The 20690-nt window shown below is 45.2% G+C and overlaps 1 protein-coding gene across 1 annotated transcript in view; it reads right to left on the reverse strand.

Moving 5' to 3' along the window:
• Pitpnm3 (PITPNM family member 3) overlaps nt 1-20690 on the reverse strand; it is a 107233-nt gene that overhangs the window by 51417 nt on the left and 35126 nt on the right. Inside the window, exon 3 of the mRNA XM_042680606.1 lies at nt 16995-17102. Coding sequence (XP_042536540.1) covers nt 16995-17102 — 108 coding nt within the window. The remainder of the gene's footprint in view (nt 1-16994; nt 17103-20690) is intronic.

Consider the following 20690-nt stretch of genomic DNA (forward strand, 5'->3'; position numbering starts at 1 on the left):
TGCTTCATGCCCTACCCAGTGTCTCACCACACACACACCACTGAGAACTCTGCCAGAAAGGCTCGCTTCACAGATGGGGAGCTGAGGCTCAGAGGAATAAAGTCATTTAGCCAATGTTTACACCTGATACCTCTGAACCCCATTTCTGATGAGGGCTCTTCTCAAGCTCAGTCCACACATGCAGGACTTCCTAGGAGGGCCCAAACAGCCAAGGGGGAGACATGGAGGCAGAGGAGGCTGCCAGTGAGGGTCTGGACCAGGTGCACAGAGAAAGGCCTATCATCAGCAAGGTGCTATGCTAAGTAGAAACTCCCAGAGTCAGCTTGGCGCTGGTGGCTCACACCTGTAATCCTAACTACTCAGGAGGCTGAGATCTGAGGACTGTGGTTTGAAGCCAGCCCAGGCAGGAAAATCCATGAGACTCTTACCTCCAATTAACCACCAGAAAATCAGAAGTGGTACTGTGCCTTCAAATGGCAGAACACTAATCTTGAGCAAAAAAGCCCAGGGACAGTACCCAGCCCCTAAGTTCAAGCCCCACAAGTAACCAAAAATAAACAGCAACAACAGGAAGAAAACCTCCCAGAGTCCTGTTGGCTGCCCTGGGTTCCTTCAGGCCTCAGTTTCTGCTGCTGCAAAGCCACAGTCATTTGCTCAAGGGCCCTGGGGGCTGACTAAGCCAGGGGCAAGAATGAAACTGTGATTCCAGAGACAGGAGCCTGGCCCAGCTGTTTAGCCCAGGCCTGCTCTGTCTTCCTTTGAAACTGCCACCAAGAGGAGGAATTGGCTGGGAACCTTGGCTTCGTGATTAGCAGGCTCCCAGGACGAGCGATTAGCTAAATGTGCAGCTGGCTAAGCTGTTGCCTAAATGAGACCCCACTTGGCCTGGCACTTTCCAGGGCCCCTGGGCCTGACAGTTTTTCCTCAGCTGGAGATTGCTTCAAGCAAAGACAGGAGCTCCTGCACATGGATGGCTGCACAGAAATAGCCAGGGACTGGGTCGGCAGGGTTTTGGCTGTTCTCCACCCCAGGTAATACACCCACAATCTGGCCTGGCAGAAGTGTATACAGCCCTGGAAGCTGGGTCATATCATCTCCCCCAGAAGATATTTCCAAGTCCTGCTAACAGCTTTCTGAGTGATCTCATACTTCCTCTTCCCATCCTGCCAGCAAATCATAAAGCAAAACGTGCAGCTAGAAGCCGGATCACTATATGTGTATGTGTGGGTGTGTGCGCAGCATGGGTGCATACCAGTACTGGGGTTTAAACTCAGGGCCTGGGTACTGTCCCTTACCTTTTTCACTCAAGGCTGGTGCTCTACCAGTTGAGACATATCTCTGCTATCATATGTTTACTGGTTAATTAGAAATAAGAGTTTCTTATTCTTTTCTGCCTAGGCTGGCTTCAGACTGAGATCTTCAGATCTAAGCCTGCTATGCAGCTAGGATTACAGGTGTGCGACACTGGTGCTGGGCTAGCAGGATCACCTTCAACAAACATGGAGCAAGAGAAGCTTCCTGAAACCAAGGATTAGGTGGCTGCTGGGGGAGGAACTCAGAGGACTGGGCTCCCTGGAATGAAAGAAGTAGAATTCTACTCTCCAGGGCGCATCTGGGCAGCCCCAGAGGCCTCTTCCCTGACGGGGACTTGAGAGCAGACCCCGGCCTAGCCGGTGACCTGGGTCACAAAGGAGTTTCTCAAACACTGATGTTCTTTAGAGCTTCTGATCCATTCACACTTATTACTTCTCACCAATGGTCAGTGGCATTCTCAACTCATTCTCTGGCCCCTCCTATGATATCCTCCATACTGACTTCCAGAACAATTTTCCTTAAAAGTGGCTCATTACTCCCCTGCCTATACCATTTCATGGATCCTCAGAGCCTCTCCTAGACAGCTCCAATTCTGTCTCCTGGTACTCAAGACATTCAGCTTCGGCTTTCTACCATCCCTGCTCACGACTCTGGCTCAACGCCGTACACGCCAACCCCAAGCAGGAGGAACCCTGCTTTCCCAGACTCCTAGTTTTCAGACTTCCTCTACATTTTCCCATCTGTGTTCCTTCTGCCTGTTGCGTGGCTCATCCGTCCTCACTACCAGTCTCTTTGGCCCCCAAATCTCCACTCACACCCCGTGTCCTCTTGGATCTCTCTGTGCTGTGTCCCCACTCTTGTGATAGCAATTACTTCACTGGGGTATAACCACTCTGGGGGGTGAGGAGGGCTTGAGAATCCACAGCCGGTGGAACCCAAGTCCATTACTAAGTTACTCACGTGTCCCTAATATCCACCAGCAGAGTGCTGTGTGAGCAGGCAGGGAGGCACACACAGAAGCTAGCAATGACCAGCAGCCATTCTAACACCCTCATGGCAGCTGTCCCAGAGGTGTTTATTCCTACACGCTCACTCTGTAGAAGTCTAATTGTTCCAGGCTGGAACCCAATCGTGAGTGACCAGCTTTATACACCAGAGTGGGGGCTTTATGCTTCATTCTTCACTCAACAAAGACCTAGTTGCCAACTCCACAGTACAATGATATTGCTAAGCTTCTACTTAAGAATCATCACCTAGGAGGATTACATGAAGAGATTACGTGAAGATGGATTTCTTTTTCTTTTCTCTTCCAATCTCTGTGTCTCTCTGTCTCTGCCTCTGTTTCTCCCTCTCCTCCTCTCCCTCCACCCCCTTAACTTATCCCCCCCTCTTTCTCCAGTCTTGACAGTACCAAGATTTTGAACTCAGGGCCTTGTGCACTACCACTTAAGTCAAGCCCCTAGATAGCATAAAGAAGGTAATCTGAGCACATGATCCATATGTTTTCTCCTGCCCCAAACCCCTAGAAATGACATTCATATCTTTCACGGGAATTTCTCTTTAGCAGTAGTGAAAAATAAGAAGGGATGTCCTTTGCAGTCTCAAACTCAGCATCTCTGGAAGGTAGAAGGATGGAAGGTAGTGATCTGGGGGGTGGGCACCATATTTGCAGAACCCAGGAGTCAAATGCCAAAGGGTAGTATGGGGTCCCTTATTCAAAATCATGAAGGAATCTCAAGATGATGGTGGTAGAGTATAAAGCCTAAGTGTGATGTGTTATGTGTCTACAAAGGTCCAATACCCTTAGCCCAGGAGAGAGGAACCTCTAGCCTCTATCCAGCAAAAGAAGGTCTGGAGCAGAGGCAAAACAGTTCTGGGGGCATGGCAGCCTTGCAGCAAGGAAATGCTAGAGCAATGATACTTTGTCAATTATCTGGGCTTCTGCAGAAGTTGAGCCAGGGGTCCTTCCCTGCCTCCTCCTTGTGTGTCCAAGTGTGAGAAAGGATGGATGTCTGAGGGACAGGACACCCTGGGAGGCTGAAAATACCCAAAAGGAATAAATCAGAAGCAGCTGGCTCAACTCTGCCAGCAGTGTCTCCTCACCCGCCCTAATAATTACATGACAGCAGGTTGCAGTAAGTAGACAGATCACATCATTCCAAGTTAGGCCAACAGGAAATGACAGATACAAAGTAAGTACAAATCCCAAGATGACTGTGTATTCAGGGAAGACCAGCACTATGCAAGGGAGAGCTAGACCTCAGAGACTGAAGGAAGAAGTACAAGGACAGGGACCTGGTTCCATGGAATAGATTAGGAATTTAATCTTTAACCATTCTTAACTCTCTTTGTTTTGTTTTGTGCTGGACCTAGTGTTTGAATTCAGTGCCTGGGTATTGTCACTTCAATGTTTCGGTCAAGGTTGGTGCTCCACTTCCAGCATGAGCCACCAGTGCCTGGCATCCAAGGCTCCTCTTGTTTCTAAAACAAACTTGAGAAATGATCTGTACAACTTGAGGGTGAAGGGGTGTTGGGGGGAGGGAAAGTAGGAGAAAAATGAGAGAAGGAGTAATGAGTTTAACAAGAAATGTACTTATTACCTTACTTATGTAACTATAACACCTCTGTAATCACCTTGACAATGGTAAAAAAATAAAAATAAAACAAACGATGTGAACATGGCTATGTTCTGATCGACAGTAGGGCATCACTGATTAGTTGCCCTTCCACCACCCAGAAAACCATCTTTTCCTACCACTCAGCCCTAGCTCGCTTATGCATCTAAATAGATGGTTTCCAGAGACGATTCCCCAGACCCAAAGCGTCAGCACCACTCTGGAATGTGTTAGCTAGCCAAATTCTTGGAGTCAGTGCTGGAATCCATGTCTTAGCCAGTCTTCCAAGGAATTCTGATGTGCTTTAAGATGTAAGAATGGACTTGACACTGGTGGCTCATGCCTGTAACCCCAGCAATGCAGGAGGCAGAGATTTGAGAATCACAGTGTAAAGTCAGCCCAGGTAGAAAAGTCCAAGAGACTTTATTTCCAATTAACCACCTAAAAACCAGAAGTAGAGCTGTGACTCAAATTGGTAGCACAGGAGCCTTGAGCAAAAGCACTCAGGGAGAGTGCCCCAGGCACTGATCCATAGCTAACAAAAGATAAGAAAAAAAGAGCCTGAGCCTGGTAGCTCACACCTATAATCCTAGCCACTCAAAAAGCCTGATATCTATGGATCTTAATTTTGTAAACAGTTTCTTAAGTGATGTGATTTCTCATAGACTATTATTCTGGAAGAGATACATAAACCCAAAGCATGAAAGATTAGCAATAGGGCTGGGAAGGTGGCTTAGTGGTAGAGTGCTTGCCTAGCATGCATGAAGCCCTTGGTTTGATTCCTCAGTACCACAAAAACAGAAAAAGCTGGAAAGTGGCATTGTGGCTCAAGTGGTAGAGTGCTAGCCTTGAGCAAAAGAAGCTCAGGGACAGTGCCTAGGCCCTAAGTTCAAACCTAGGACTAGAAGAAAAAAAAAATTAGCTGGCAGAGTGGCTCTTATGGTAGAGTGCCTGCCCCCACAAGCATGAGGCCCTGAGTTCAATTGGGGTGGGGGAGAGGGGAGAGAGTTAGCTTTTGGGAACTCTGGAGCCGAGCAGTGGGTCCTGGAAAGGGTTGAGATTAGAAGGCTATCTCAACAACACTCAGAAGACTGAGAGCTGGACCCTGGAAAGATCAAACAGTCTAGGAAAAACAGGGGCTACCCTAAGTGTGAACTGTTTGGGCACCAAAAGTTTAAGACCTTGGAGATAAGATGGAAGTCTATGTTGAAGTTAGAATGTTTATTGCTTCCCTCAGCTTCCTAAGATAAGCGAGTCAGTTATCACGTGTGTGCAAACTATGTCTCCAGTTCATGATTATAACCTCAAAGATAGATTGATACCCTAGTCTCTGCGTCTACCTGTAGTCACCTCCCTTGTACTGAACTAAATAATATGCGTATTAACAGGAACTTGAGGTTCCTTTCCTATCCTTTCTCTCCTTTCTTAGTTCTTCTACCCAGTATCCCCTCTTCATGCAGTCCCTGGTTACGGTAAGCAACAGTTAGCAACATAGCAACGTGACAAGTCCTGTCAAAGACCTAGTGGAATTTATCTCGGGAATGCAAGCTTACTCATCATATGAGAATAATGTAATCCATCATGCCAATAGAAGGAAAGATGAAAATTAGATAAGTACCTTAATGAATATATAGAAAAGGTATCTGACAAAATCCAACACTTTAAAAAAAATAATAACAATAAAAACCAAACTAAACAAACTAGGAATAGCAAGAAACTTCTTCAGACAAATGAGAGTCACCATAAGATGTATATAAGTCCAGTTAATATCATGTTTAAAGTGAAGGACTAAAAACATTCCCCATAAACTCTAGGACAAGAGGAGATTCTGCTCTCTATTCAGTATACATTAGATGACTTAGAGAAATTTGACAAATGAAGGAATTAAAATCTATCCAGATCTTACTTACAGAAACTTCTAAGGAATCTCTCCTGCAATACATCATACAGACAGACAGGTAGACAGATAAACAAAAATACATAAAATAACCAAAGCCCTATCAAACGAGTTCAGCAAAACTGCAGGGTACAAGATCAATATACAAAAATCAATTTTATTTTCGTATCGCTGCGGCGAACAATCTGAAATTAAAATGTAGAATTCTAGTTACAATAGAATAGAAACCTATTCTGTTGGCACAAGTCTATAATTCTAGCATTCATGAGATGGAGGTAGGCAGATCACAAGTATGAGACCAACCTGGGTTACATAATGAATCAAGGCCGGTCAAGCCTATATAGGGAGGCTCTGTCCCCAAAACGGTATTTTTTTAAAAATTTTTGTACTTCAAAAATCCACAAAATGGGAAAAATCATTCATAAATCAAAGTTCCAGTGCTTTGAATATATATAAAGTGTTTAGAATATATCTAAAGAACTCTTGCAATTCAATAATAGAAAGACAGTGAACATTATTTATTGAGGTATGTGTGCTGATACTAGAGCTTGAACTTAGGGCCAGAATGCTCTTATTTAGCTCTTTCACTCAAAGCTGGCACTCTACCACTTGAGCTATACCTCTACTTTTGGTTTTGTATGTGTGTGTCTATATGTATATGCCAGTCCTGAACTTAGGGAATAGGCTAGCACTCTGCCACTTAAGTCATAGCCCTATTCTGGCTTTTGGGTGGTTAATTGGAGATAAAAGCCTCACAAACTTTCCTACCTGGTCTGGCTTTGAACCATGATCAGCTAATCTCCTGATTATCTTAAGAATTACAGCTATAAGCCTCTGGTGCCTGACTAGTTTGGGATTTTTCCTGGCTAATTAGAGATCAGAGTCTCAGATTTGTCTGCCTGGGCTGGCTTTGAACTACAGTCCTCAGATCTCAGCCTAGCTGTGTAGCTAGGATTTCAGATGTGAGCCAATGGTGCTGGGCACAACCCAACTTTAAAATAGGTAAAGCATATGAATAGATGTTTCCCCAACAAAATAAGCAAAAGACCAATAAACAGATAAACCAAAAATGATGCTTAAAGCCATTCCTTACAAGGAGAAATGAAAATCCAAACCACAATAAGGTACTGCATTCATACACCAGGTTGGCTCTAACTAAAAAGACAAGAGTTTGCGAGCACTGGGGAAGAGCCAAGAAACAGAACACTCTTCCACCCTAGGGGAAGTGGAAAGTGGTGCAGCTGCTTTGGAGAAAGTCTGGCTGTTCTCCACACAGCTAAACAAACTCACCATGTTTTCCTGCAGTTCGCTCTTAGATATAAGTACCAGGAGAACTAAACACAGTCACAGAAGTCCTGCACGTGGCTGCTTATAGAAACATTATTCATAGTAGACGGAGGTGGAAACAACTCAAATGTCCATGAGCCAACATAGGGATAAACAAAGCATTGTGCATCCATAATAATATCCAACTATAAAGTGGAATGAAGTATTGATTTATGCTACAATAAAGAGGAGTCGCAAAACCATTATGCCTAACTGGGTACAGTCGTGTGCATCAGCATCTCAGCTACAGAGATAAGCATAAATAGGAGTTTCGCAGTCCAAGTTGGTGGGTGCAGGATGGGGTGGGGGAGTGAGGCACCAACTTTAAAATAACTAGGGAAAATGTGCTAGAGGTATAGCAAGGGACTCAAATGATCAGAGTTCAAAACTCAAGTGCCACCAAAAAAATTATACTTAGGGAAAAAAGTCAGACACAAAAGATCACATCTGGTTGTATTTATATGAAATTTCAGGATCACATCTGGTTGTATTTGTATGAAACATCAGGATCTGGAGATTGAGGAGGTAAGAGAACAATAGTCCCACAGCTTTGTGAATAGCCTAAACGCCTGCATTGTGCACTTTAAAAGGGTGTTCATGGTATTCGAATTCTGTCTCGATCTTAAGAAGAGAATTTGGCAAGGCACAGTTTGCCTGGACAGAATTACTTACAGCTGTGTCCTTCTTAGATATTGGGAATCTGTGTTATAATCTCACTTGTAATCTTTGGCTAATTAATCCAGCCTGAAGCGTGTGATCTCTGGCTATCCATCTCATCTACCAGAAAATTCTGAGGAATTAATAGAACAAGTAGAAAAAAAACATTGAAAACTTGTAGAATGAACCTGTGGGTCTCTATGAATCAATATTAGGCAGAAGAAGCAATCCAACCTATGAAAATGAAAATAGGATTATTGAGAAAGCAAAACTCAAACCTCCACAGAAGAATAGACAAGCAGAAACAAACAAAACAGGAAAAGAGTAGCTGCTGTTCAAAGCCAAGGAAAACTACCAGAACTCAGCCAGAACTAAGAAATAAGAATTTGTTTGAGACAAGGTTGGAAAGTTTCTAGAATATATCTCACACAATCACTAGAAGAACAAAACAGGAAAAGAAATACTTGGAGAAACAATAAAAGAAACTCCACAGTAATGAAAGAGTACAGCCAGGTGCAGCCAGACAAAAATCACAATAAAAACACGCTCTAAAATGCTGTGGTTTCAGAATGTGAATAGAGATTTAAACACCTAAAGCTTCAAGAAGAAAGAAACTAGATTACCCACAAAGGAATAAGAATTGAATTTATCTTGGACTCCTCACCCACAATAAACACTCTGCGAAAGAAGGCCCTGGAGATGCATCTCAGGAAATAGGTGAGCCAATAATGATGGATGTAGACAAGCTTGCATGCAAATGAAGATGCAAAATGTAGTCTGGCTTCCAAAGGGGAGGACACAGAAAGTTGCTCTCCATATCCAGCCTGCAGAATGGACTGAGGAAGTAAGAGGGAAGAAGTCCAGGAGGAAATCAGGAAACCTAAGAAGTAGCAATGCGTATAGTACAAAGGATGAATTCCACTGAACTCAGGTCATAACTCCACATTAAAAAAAAAATGAAGACTGAAGAAAGGGGGTGGGGGTGGAGAGAGGGGGAGAGATGGCAGAAAAGTCACCCTGATCGCCTCCAGACTAAGAAAACTCACATCCAATGAACATTAAACTTAGTAAAATTTAAAACAGTAAAACTTAGAAGTAAATTAAAATGACTAATAGCATCCCGGAGCCAGTGGTCAGGGGGAGAGAAACCTTTCCTATTCCAGCATGGGATGGAAATGTTGTCCCAATCCAGACCCTGATAGAAAACAGAAGTTTTTAAATATGCATTGAATATATAGGTTTTTAGAAATACAGAAGAAGGGTGTAGAAGAAATTTGATGATAATGATCAAAGACACAAAACTGGAGAGGAGAAAAGCATACTAATTAATATATTGATCTAATTGTGAACTTGGAACCTGACATCTATAAGAGTGTGTATGTGTGCACGTGTGCACACATACACACTTGTGAACACTGGGACTTAAACCTGAGTACCCTCTCTTAGCTTTTTACCTCCAGGCTGGTGCTCCACCATTTGAGCCACACTTCCACTTTTTTTTGCTGGTTAACTGGAGATAAATGTCTCATTGATTTGTCTGCCAGGGCTGGCTTTGAACTGAGATCTGTATGTCTCATCAGTAGATCATATCAGCAGTGTGAGCTATTGACACAAATTAGAATATGCTTTAAGACACACCCACACACACACCCACACAGAGACACTATGTGTGAGACAAGAAGGAACCTCAAATAGAACAAGTAGATAATACTTAAGGATCATTTTCTCCAGTAACAATTGAATAAAACTGTAAATGAAACAGAGATAAATCTATTTGCCAGGATTTTTATTAATGGTCTTCTTAAATAATGCTGGATCGAGAGGAGAAAAATAGAGGTTTCTAATTACTTGGAAATGCAGGCAGTAAGAGGGCAACTTCTCCAAACCCTGTGACAACTGACCAACATGGCTGACTGCAGGCATTACAGACAAAGGTGCTTAGACACTTGCAGCATTTACCTGCACTACCTCCTCTCGCCATGAGGTGCACTATGTACACAGCCAGTTCTTAACCTAAACTGACCACTGCACTCCTTGAGCTGTCAGTCTGCTTTCCTAGTCAATGTCTCTCTTTGATGTGTTTTTACTCTCCCAGAGTCCTTTGCTATGTGTGGGCCACTGTCCCCAAACACCAAAGAACATTTGGAACACCATGACCACAGTAACATTTCCGTGCTCTGACTCAGGTCTGCCGAAGGGTTGTGCAGCACCTAACAACACAACCTGTACAGTGTTTTGAGACAAGTTCAGAAGGCAGATGTCACTAGAGACACTCAAGAGACAGCCTCAGAGCCATGCCTAAACCTCTTGGGAGTGGTTAATAATACCTAATCATGAATCAAATGAATAAATAAAATGCCAAATAATCAATCACTCTTTTCTGTGTTCGTATCTTTAAAGTTCTTCCACTGCACTTGTGGCAGCATCCTGATCTTAGACGTTGTACCTAATAACTGAGAAGCCTCTAGAACATCCCCGAGTCCAGTAACACAACCTACAGAACCTGACACTACCTCCAGACAGATGCCCTCAGACCGAAATGAATTAAGGGAGGCCCAGCTGCTCCCCACAAGGCTGATGTCTGATGAAGAGAAATGATACCTTTTGGGGTCACTAAAGTGGACTGAGTTGTGAGTGTAAGGCAGGAGAAATTGAGTTTGAGTTTATTTTTCCCCTATATCTTGGAAAAGTCTATTAAATCTTTAAACTAGCCAGGTGCTGGTAGCTCACACCTATAATTGTAGTTACTCAAGAGGCTGATATCTGAGGATTATGGTTTGAAACCAGCCTGAGCAGATAAATCCAAGAGATTCTTATCTCTAAATAGCCACCAAAATGTTTACTTATTTAGTGGTTTTGCACATTTATGTACTATATTTTGATTGTGAATTGTGAGTTTGGCATTAAAAGTGAACTATACGCTAGGGCCAATTGTGTAGTGACTCATGCCTGTAATCTGAGCTACTTTGGAAGTGGAGATAGGAGAGGGTCATAGTTTGAGGCCAGCCACGGCCAAGGTCAGAGCCTAGGTGCTGTCCTTGAGCTTTTTTGCTCAAAGCCAATATTCTACCACTTAAGCCACAATTCCACTTCCAGCATTTTGGTGGTTATTTGCAGGTAAGAGTATCTCAGACATATCTGCCTTGTCTGGCTTTGAACCAGGATCCTCAGATCTCAGCTTCCTGAGTAGCTAGGATTACTGAGGTGAGCCAATGGCACTCAACATGGGCCATGCTTCTTAGGGTGCTAATAGGTAAGAATTCTAAAATAGACAGATTACACACTTCAAAATGAAAAATAAGTAATATAAATACTGGCAAAAATAACAACCATTAAGATTTTTAAGTGATATGACACTCCAACTAGAAAATCCAAGATAATCTACTGATTATTAGAGCTAATAAGAAATCTCAACAAAATGACAGTATTTCGAATACATAGCAAACAATTTACATACAGAATATATATTTTAAGGAGGAAAGAGACAAATAATCCAATAGAAGATGGGTGAAAATAATGTTTAAGAATTTAGCCAAGGACTGGGAAGGTGGCTCAGTGGTAGAGCGCTAGCTTTGCATGAGGCCCTGGGTTCGATTCCTCAGCACCACATAAGCAAAAAGAAAAAAGCCGGAAGTGGCACTGTGGCTCAAGTGGTAGAGTGCTAGCCTTGAGCTGAAAAGCTGAGGGACAGCACCCATGCCCATACTTCAGGCCCCACGACCCGACCCAAAAAAAAAAAAAAAAAAAGAATTTAGCCAAGCATGGTAGCACCCACCTGTAATTCCAGCTACTTAGGAGGTAGAAGCAGTTAGGTTATGAGTTCAAGGACAGACTGGGAAAAGTTAGTGAGATACATTATCAAAGCAACTGGGATTAGGCTGTGGGTTAAGTGGTAGAGCACTTGCCTAATATGTATTTTGTTTTGGTAATTTTGGAGATGAAGTCTAGCAAACTTTTCTGCCCAGGCTGGCCTTAAACTGCCATTCTCCAGATCACAGCCTCCCAAGAAGCAAGGATTATAGGTGTGAGCTGCTAGTGCCTAACTACATAGTCTTTTTAAAAAAACCATTTGCAATTACCAATGGTTATTTTTAGGATTTATATTTTTAACCTACATAGTATTTTAATAATAAATTTAATATCTATCATTATAGAATATTAAAAAATGTATAGGACCTCTATTTATATAATACTATTGTAGAGATAAAAGGCATGAGGCAAAATAGGGTGCTGGTTGCTTATAACTGTAATCCTAGCTACTCAGGAGGCTGAGAGGTGAGAATTACAAACTTGAAGGCAGCCAACCAGGAAGAAAAATTCTCAAGACTCTTACTTCCAATTCACCAGCAAAAAGCCAGAAGTGGAGCTGTGGCTCACATGGGAGAGTACTAGCCATGAATGAAAAAGCTAAGCTCAAGCTCTAATACTAGCATGAGTGTGTGTGTGCACACTTACACACACACATACACATACACAACAAGGAAAAGGTAGAAGGCAAAAACCTTCATGTATCATGTGAAAATCTCTCTGATACCTATGGTTAAAATAAAAAAGAAAGGTAGGTTTCAACACCAGTGTTTAATATGGTCCATCTCTGGAGAACAACTCCCACATGGGTAAATGAGGAAGGAACATCTTTGGTTTTATTTGTTTTGTTTGCCTTTTGTTCCAACAAGAATGTATTCAAGAAATAAGGTGGATATTTGTACACGAATGCTCACAGAAGCTTTAGTCACAATAGCCAAAAAATGGAAACAACCCAAATATCCGCCAACGCATGAATGGTGAAACACAAGCAACGCATACCATAGACAATTATTCAGCCACCAAAGCAAAGGAAGCATGGATCCACTCTACAAGATGGATGAATCTCAAAAACACTATGCTAATAAGATAAACCAGACACAAAAGGACAAGCACTGGATGACACCACTCACAAGGCAGCTAGAGAAGGCAAATCCACAGAGACAGAAAATGGAATAGTGGAGGTCACAGGTGGGAATGGGGAGTTAGGATGTAATGAGTATGGAGTTTCAGTTCAAGATGATAAAGTTCTAGAGGCAGAATGTGGTGAGGGGTATACAGAGATGTGACCTTCTGAGAAAGACTTCCATATTCCACGTGTGTGCATGCACGTGTGTGTGTGTGTGTGTGTGTGTGTCTGTACACTGGAATCAGAGCCTGGGTGCTGTTTCTTAGTGTTTTTGCTCAAGGATGGTGCTCAAGGATGGTGCTCTAGTTTAATTTTTTTTTTTTTTTTTGGTGGTATACTGGAGATAATAGTCTCATGGACTTTCTTGCCTTGGCTGGCTTTGAACTCCTGTCCTCAGATCTCAGCCTCCTGAGCAGCTAGAATTTTAGGCATGAGCCACTAGTGCCTGGATGACTTGCATACACTTAGTAATATTGATAAATTTTATGTTACATATATAACACATTGAGTAAAAATAGTGAGTCAAGAATTATCAAATAATAATAATAAGGTGCCCTGAGCTGATGGATAGCTTCTATTAGAAGACACATGTGCTGGGAAATATTTCACAAAAAATAGCAAATATATAGCCAGGCTTAAATACAGAATGTGCACTGGACACCAGTGGCTCACACCTTAATCCTAGCTAATCAGGAAGCTGAGGATCATGAAGCCAGCCTGGGCAGGACAGTCCATGAGACTCTTATCTCCAAGTAAATGGCCAAAAAATTGGAAATGGAGCTGTGGTTCAAGTGGTAGAGCACTAGCTTTGAGTCAAAAAAGCTCAGAGACAGCACCTAGACCCCAAGTGCAAGCCCCCCCACACACACACTACAGAATGTGCAGTACACACATGCCAGAAATAAAGCAGGACTGGCACGGGGAGAATACAGCAGAAGCTGATATCGGAGGTGGGGAAACTCCTGGGCTGAAGGCCACCTGTCATCCGAAGACCCAGCCTGTGGATGTCAGGGGGCGAAAGTGGGGCTTCCAGAGAGATGAAGCTGTGCCCTGTTTTCTCTCCTATGTGGAAGTTCAATCTAAGTTATAAACATGTATGAAGATACGTACATTTATACACAAACAACTGAAGCATGACATTCGGAGGGAAGGGCTCCAATAGTGAAACTCCTATGAACAACAAACAGAGTTTAACAGCATGAACATGGGAAGCTGGAGCATGTGTTGTTTGGGGTGAAGGGAACTGGGTGGAGCGGATGGATGGAGAGAGGAAGAGTGGGTGAATATAATCAAAATGATTAATGGAAGCCAGTAACTGAAGGGTGATGGGGCTGGGAGGGGTGAGGGAGGATGACAGAAGGGTGATAAGGTGTCTTAAACTCATAAAGTGACATGTTGAACTGAAAGTCCTGTGAACAACTCCTTAAAGATCATTTTTAATTTTTTCATTAAATTCACATTGAGACAGAAAATAAGTAAAGTGGAGACCCTTTTCAGGAGGAACATAGAAGGGCTGACTGTTCCTTCTGCAAGAGAACAAACACACACACACACACACACACACACACACACACACACACACATCCTTTGGGGCAGCAGCAAAGAAATCATTCACAGACAGTGAGAAAGAAAGAAGTCACACATGAGTAATTAGCACGTTCAGCCCAAGCCACATATGGCTGTAGGATCTAAATTTATAACACCCATGTAGAATGGAAACCCTAAACTATAAATTTAGCTTCTAAAGGATTCAAGATGAGTGAAACATGAAAGTTTAGCAGAAAGAAATCCAAGACTAGTGTCTATCAGGACATTTGCACAACTTAGTGCAATAGGCTCTCACAGAAAAGAAAAGGGAATGACTCACACTTATAATCCCAGTTATATTGGAGGCTGAAATCTGAGGATCTCAGTTTGAAGCCAGCCCAGGCAGAAAAGTCCATGAGATCTTATCTCTAATTAACCTCCAAAAAGCCCAAAGTAGAGATGTGACTCAAGTGGTAGAGCACCAGCCTTGGGTGAAAAAGCTAATGGACAGTGCCCAGGACCTGAGTTCAAGCCCCAGGACCAGCACACAGAAAAAGAAAGAAAGAAAAAGGGATGACCAAGATGAGCTCACAATTTAATAAAAATGAATAAACAAAATCCAAAAAATCAGGGCCCTGAGCTTCTTTCGATCAATACTAACACCCTACTAACGTGAGCCACAGTTGCACTTCTGGCTTTTAAAATAACTCATTGGAGATAAGAGTCTTACAAAGTTTCCTGCCTGGGCTGGCTTTGAACCATGATCCTCAGATCTCAGCCTCCTGAGTAACAAGGATCACAGGTGTGAGCCATGGGCACCTGGCTGAGTCACACATACTTCAGCAGACACACAGGGGTGAGAATGAGAAGAGGATGTCCAGCTGAGTGGGGAATACTAATTGGGAGTTTGTCCTGAATCTAGAAAATCCGTGGCCCTTTGGGATCAAGGACCTATTTGCGAATGCATGGCTGTGAAGATGGGGCATTGTTCTGGATTGGGGCCACATGCAGAGCCACCCACTCAGTGGATGTGACAGTGGCCCTGGTACCTTTCCTTTGAAGACTCTGAGTTTGTTAGGCCTAGCCCTAGGAGAGGCCCAAACTCTCCCAGTTCTACACTTATGAACTGGGAGGTTCATCCTGTCCCACCACTTGCCTCTCAGGGTGGATGTTTTGGTGTAGGGAGGGCCCTGGAGCAAGGAGATGAAGATAAGGCATGAGAAAAGGAGCAGATGCTGGGCACAGATGGCCAGGACCTGGCTGAGCCAGGACCATCCTCCTGGACAGCAGCTAACAGGATGGCCTGGCCCACGAGACAGCTGACAGAGCCAAGGAAGGGAAGAGAGAGTGAACGCTATGGTTTGCATGTGTTTTCCCCTAGAGGTTCACTGTGCTGAAAGCTAGGTCCCCAGTGTAATGGTACTGAGAAGTGGTGGGGCCTGGAGGAGGGGGAGCCTGGGAAGAGTGATACCATCCTGACTGCCCCTGTAGAAAGACTGCAGATTACACTGGGTCTTCGGGAGTAGGTGAGATCTCACAGGAGTGGATCAGCTCCTGAGAGAGAGCAGGTTGTTATAAAAGGAGTGTCCAGCCCTCCCTGGTCTCTTTATTCCTTCCTCTTTCCTGCAGGCCCTGTCTCTCACACACACTCCCAGCCTGCGATGCTGTCTGCCACTGGAACACAGCCAGAGGGACCCTCACCAAGTGCCAGCACCATGCTGTGTGGATTTTCAGAATCATGAGCCAAATAAGCCTCTTTTCCTTCCACATTACCCAGTGTTGGTGTCATACAACAACAGGACAAGGACTGAGCCAGGAAGAAAGGAGGTAAGGGAGGAGGAGGGGGATAGAGGAAGGAAGAAGGAAGAGGAAGGGGGCCTGAGGATGTCAGATGCAAAGGTTAGCATCCTGCATCCTGTCTCTGATCCCCTCTCCAGTACACTATTCAAAAGCAGCCTTCCACTATGGATCACTTAGCCTCAGTTTCCCCATAGATCAATTCCTATTTGATGACCTCTTTAGGTCTACCTTCCACTTGGCTTCTGAAGCCTGGTCTCATGGCCTCATTGTCAGGCATCTCCTAGGAACAGATCCAAGTCCTGTCTCCACCTCAAAGCCCTGCCCCTCCCATCTGGCAAGCAGGCATTCGCTTAAGCCTGGCCCCTTGACGTGGCTGGCATGGCATCCCAGTGCACAAGGCCCAGGCCTCAGCTCAACCACCTGCGGCCCCTCCTGCTCAGCACTTACACCCAGAAAGTGTTCAGTGAACATTCCATTAAGGAGGAAATGGCCAAATGGCTAGACGGATGGAGGCCTGAAAGGTAACAACGGCTTCATCTGTTGATCAAGCCCCCAGCCAAAACTTGCTTTCCCAGAAAGCTTCCTGGGGGCTTCTCCAGCCTCACTGTCCTCCCTCAGCCCTTCACTGCCAAACCTCAGCTCCTGCTCTGCTCTAAGGCTCCTCCGATAGTCACCCCACCACCACCACCACCCGCAGCAGATTCCATCACACAGGCCAAGAGTCCACAGAGCCTAGCAATGCCCTTAATTGCCCATGATCCTGACCAGGTTGTTCTAGAACTAAGGAAGCTCCATTGCATAAGCCTGAGATTGATTTGGACAGAAAACCTCATAGAAAACCCCACTGGTGACCCCAGGCTGCCACCACGGCCACCATGCGATTACACACAGGTGTACACCCTGCACACGAGAGAGCAGCACTCACCTTGATGCTCATCCAGTTTCCCCATGCTCTCCATCTGCTCCACCAGGTCATTCGAGTTCCACTGGCTCATTCCAATGAGCATGGCGTTCTTGCCTTCGGCCACCTCCTCTGGGGAAGGAACACAGGAGGCATGAGCCAGCAAGGGCTGTGCACAGGAGCCTGGACAGGATCTGATGTCTAAGGGGCATGTAGCTCATCATGAGTTGAGGTAATCATCCACTAGCTAAGGCTCCATTTCTAGCAATGATAATATTTTTTTTCATTTTTTTTGTCAGTGTGGGGCTTGAACTCAGGGCCTGGGCACTGTCCCTGAGCTCTTTTGCTCAAGGTTAGTGCTCTACCACTTTGAGCCACAGCACATTTCTAGTTTTCTGGTGGATAAGAGTCTCAAAGACTTTTCTGCCCAGGCTGGCTTGGAACTGCTATGCTCAGATCTCAACCTCCTGAGTAGCTAGGATTATAGAGGTGAGCCACCAGCACCCAGCCTGACAATGTTTTATTGAAGCATAAAATGTTTGCGTAGAAAAGGCAAGAATCTTGCTACTTGCCAGGGCTTTTTCTTTGTGAATATTATTAGCGTTCTCTGAGCCTGAGTTTTCCCAGCAGCGCAGCCCACAGAGGTCTTGTGAAGATGAGATGAGAACACAGTAAGATCTGAGTACACACAAGGTGCTCACAGACAGGAACCATTTCTTTACACGGGGAGGTCACTCACCAGCAGGATTGATCAGATCAGGGTGGGAGGAGGTCAGGGGAAACTCTGCAATAAGTGGAAGGCAGATCTTTCTGGATCCAAGATATATGGAATGGTGCACTTAGCTCCTATTTCAATTTTGTGAGCTTTTCAATGCCTCCAGTCTTCCCCTGTTCCCTACCTCCCTGCCCTCTCCCTGTATGATCTAAGACTATACTCCCTGCTCACACTAAACACAGACCCTGTTCCCCCACCACCCCCATATACCTGATACAGTCCCTCATCCTGCACTGCAATGTTTCTTCAGGACAGACTCATAGGAGTGACCTCGCCCATCTCTGCCTTTCTGGCCAAGGGCTTTGTGGGCTCACAGAACAGATGCTGGAGGGCACGGTGGAGAATCCTCCCCAGTCTTGAAGATTCAGAAGGAGTGGGCCAGGCACCTGGGGCTCACACCTGTAGTCCCTAGCTACAGCTGAAGACTGAGGTTCAAAGCCAGCCAGGGCAGGAAAGTCCATGATACTCTCATCCCCAATTAACCAGCAAAAAGTCACAGATGGAATGTGGCTTAGTGGTAGAATGCTTGCCTAGCATGCATGAAGCCTTGGGTTTGACTCCTCAATACCACATACACAGAAAAAAACAAAAGTGGCACTGTGGCTCTACTGGTAGAGTGCTAACTTTGAATAAAAAGAAGCTCAGAGACAGTACAGACCCTGAGTTCAAACCCCAGGATGACAAAAAAAAAAGTCACAGATGGAGCTGTGATTCCAGTGGTACAGCACTAGCCCTGAGCAAAAAAGCTAAGGAACAGCACCCTGGTCCTTAGTTCAAGCCTTAGTACTAGCGTGCGTGGGCACACACACACACACACACACACACACACACACAAGTTCTGGTGTTAGAGTGACTGTTTTCAATCCAGCAGATGGCCTTGGACAAGCAACTTTAGCCTTACCAGCCTGTTTGCTCTTCTACAAAATGGTATCAAAGTGGTGTCTTGCTCTAAGGGTAAGTGAGAATGAAATGAGATGGGGTGGGTCATATGACCCCAGGAGGGCCCAGTGCAGGTGGGGATGTCACATGATGGGAGGAACAAGGGGGCCAGCGTGTGTGGTGTTATGTTCCAGTTCCACCCCCTGTGACCCCAGCTGTCAGGGGCAGGCTGTAACCCACCTGCCAACTCCTGGTTATCCCCATATTCTGCAACCCAAGCAAACAGTCATTCACTCATTCATTCCCACATCCATTTGATCAGGAATGGATTCTATTCCTGAGTGCCTATATGTGTCAAGTGAGACCTGACCTCTCTCCTACAGAAGGACACACTAGTAAACAACCTGGGTGTGGTAAAATGAGAGAGCTGGGCTCGAGGCCCGCCACTGTGCATGCAGTAGGTGCTCAGCACATGCTGGCCTCCATGTTTTCTACAATGCATGGTGCCCTGTCTCAGGGGCATGGAAGCCTAGCATGGTGCTGTGCAGTCTGCATGGGTTCTAGGGCTCTGAGCCGGCCTGCATGTGGGTCTAGGACTCTGCCTCATTCTTCCTAATTCTGTGTGTGGCCTGGCTCCGTGCTCTTTCAAACTCTCAGTCTTTTGTCTGGGTGTCTATCAAATATTTCTCTCTCTCCCAGGCTCAGTGTGATCTCTCTCACCCTGCCATCAAAGCTGGTCTCTTTGGATCCCTGTGTATGATCTCTTTCTCTCTTGGTCCTTGAATTTGCCTGATTCTCTTGGGTGTCTAGTGCCCTCTCCTGCAGCTGTCTCTCTCTCTCTCTGGATGACTTGTTTTCCCCTTTCCCTCCATCTCCATGACTAGCCCTCTTCTCCTCCCTCTGGGTAGAAATGGAGATGATGGTCCCTCTCTCTTTCCCATTCATTTCCTTTAGATGTCTCCTTTTCCTATATCCCAGCTCCACAGGATCCTGACGCCATGTGAATCTTCTCTACCCCCTTCTGGTTGTGCTACTTTCTTTGGAGGCTGTCTCGCCACTTCTTTCCTGCTGTGGGCCTGTCTGTCTCTCTGTGTTCCTCTCTCCTTCTTGCTCCATCTTGTTCCCTCCTCTGGAATCTGCCCTGGGTTTTTCCTTGCTCCTGCTCTGCACCTTCCCTGTCTCTTCAGCTGTTCCAAACTCCATTTCTCCAACCTTCTTTGTCTCCCACCTCCCTCCCTCCCCATTGCAGGCCTCTTAATTGTCCCCAGCTCCAGTCAGCCTTTAGATCTTCATTCTGGGAAAAATGGGCTTGCCCCTTGATTGGCAAGAAGCACATGCACACACACACACACACACACACACACACACACACACACACACACACACACACACACACACACACACACACACACACACACACACACACACACACACACACACACACACACCCTAGGAGGCAACAGGCAACACAGCTCCTTTGGAGTCTCAGGCAGAGAGGCCACAGAAGGCCCTTCTGGACAGCTGTGCTGGGTATAGATTTGGTATCCCATCTTCTGGCACCTATTCTGTGCATGTTAATTCTTGATCTCAGGTGATCCTTGCTATGAACTTAGCTACAACAACCCAGACCAAGCTCCACATGGAGCCTCCCCCTACCCCTCTAGTTAGGACAACACTTGTCTTGACCTCAGCCTGACTCCACCTTGCCAAAGCTTGGATATGCCAATGAAACCCAGACTTTAGGGCCCTGCTGGGCCTTGGCTTGGGCAGAACCTATGGGACAAAACGAGCCTCCTCCTCCTCCTGTGTGTGGAGGCTTCACCTCCAGCCTCTGGGTGCCAGGGCCTGGCCCCTTTCTCCAGATGGCCCATACAATACCATCCATTACCAAACCCACATCACCAATCTCCCACAGGCCTAGACTTGGTGTTTCTGTGCCTCTAGATGCAAGATGGCTCACACTCATCTGGCATAGACACACACCTCAACCCACCTATAGCCTCATCTCACTCTCTTCCTCAGTTTCCACTCTGCCCATCCCAAGGCTTTGGGCCTGCCTCCCAGGC

Source organism: Dipodomys spectabilis, unplaced genomic scaffold, assembly GCF_019054845.1.
Source record: "Dipodomys spectabilis isolate Male_0828 unplaced genomic scaffold, ASM1905484v1 ptg000062l, whole genome shotgun sequence".
In the NCBI taxonomy this organism is placed as follows: domain Eukaryota; kingdom Metazoa; phylum Chordata; class Mammalia; order Rodentia; family Heteromyidae; genus Dipodomys; species Dipodomys spectabilis.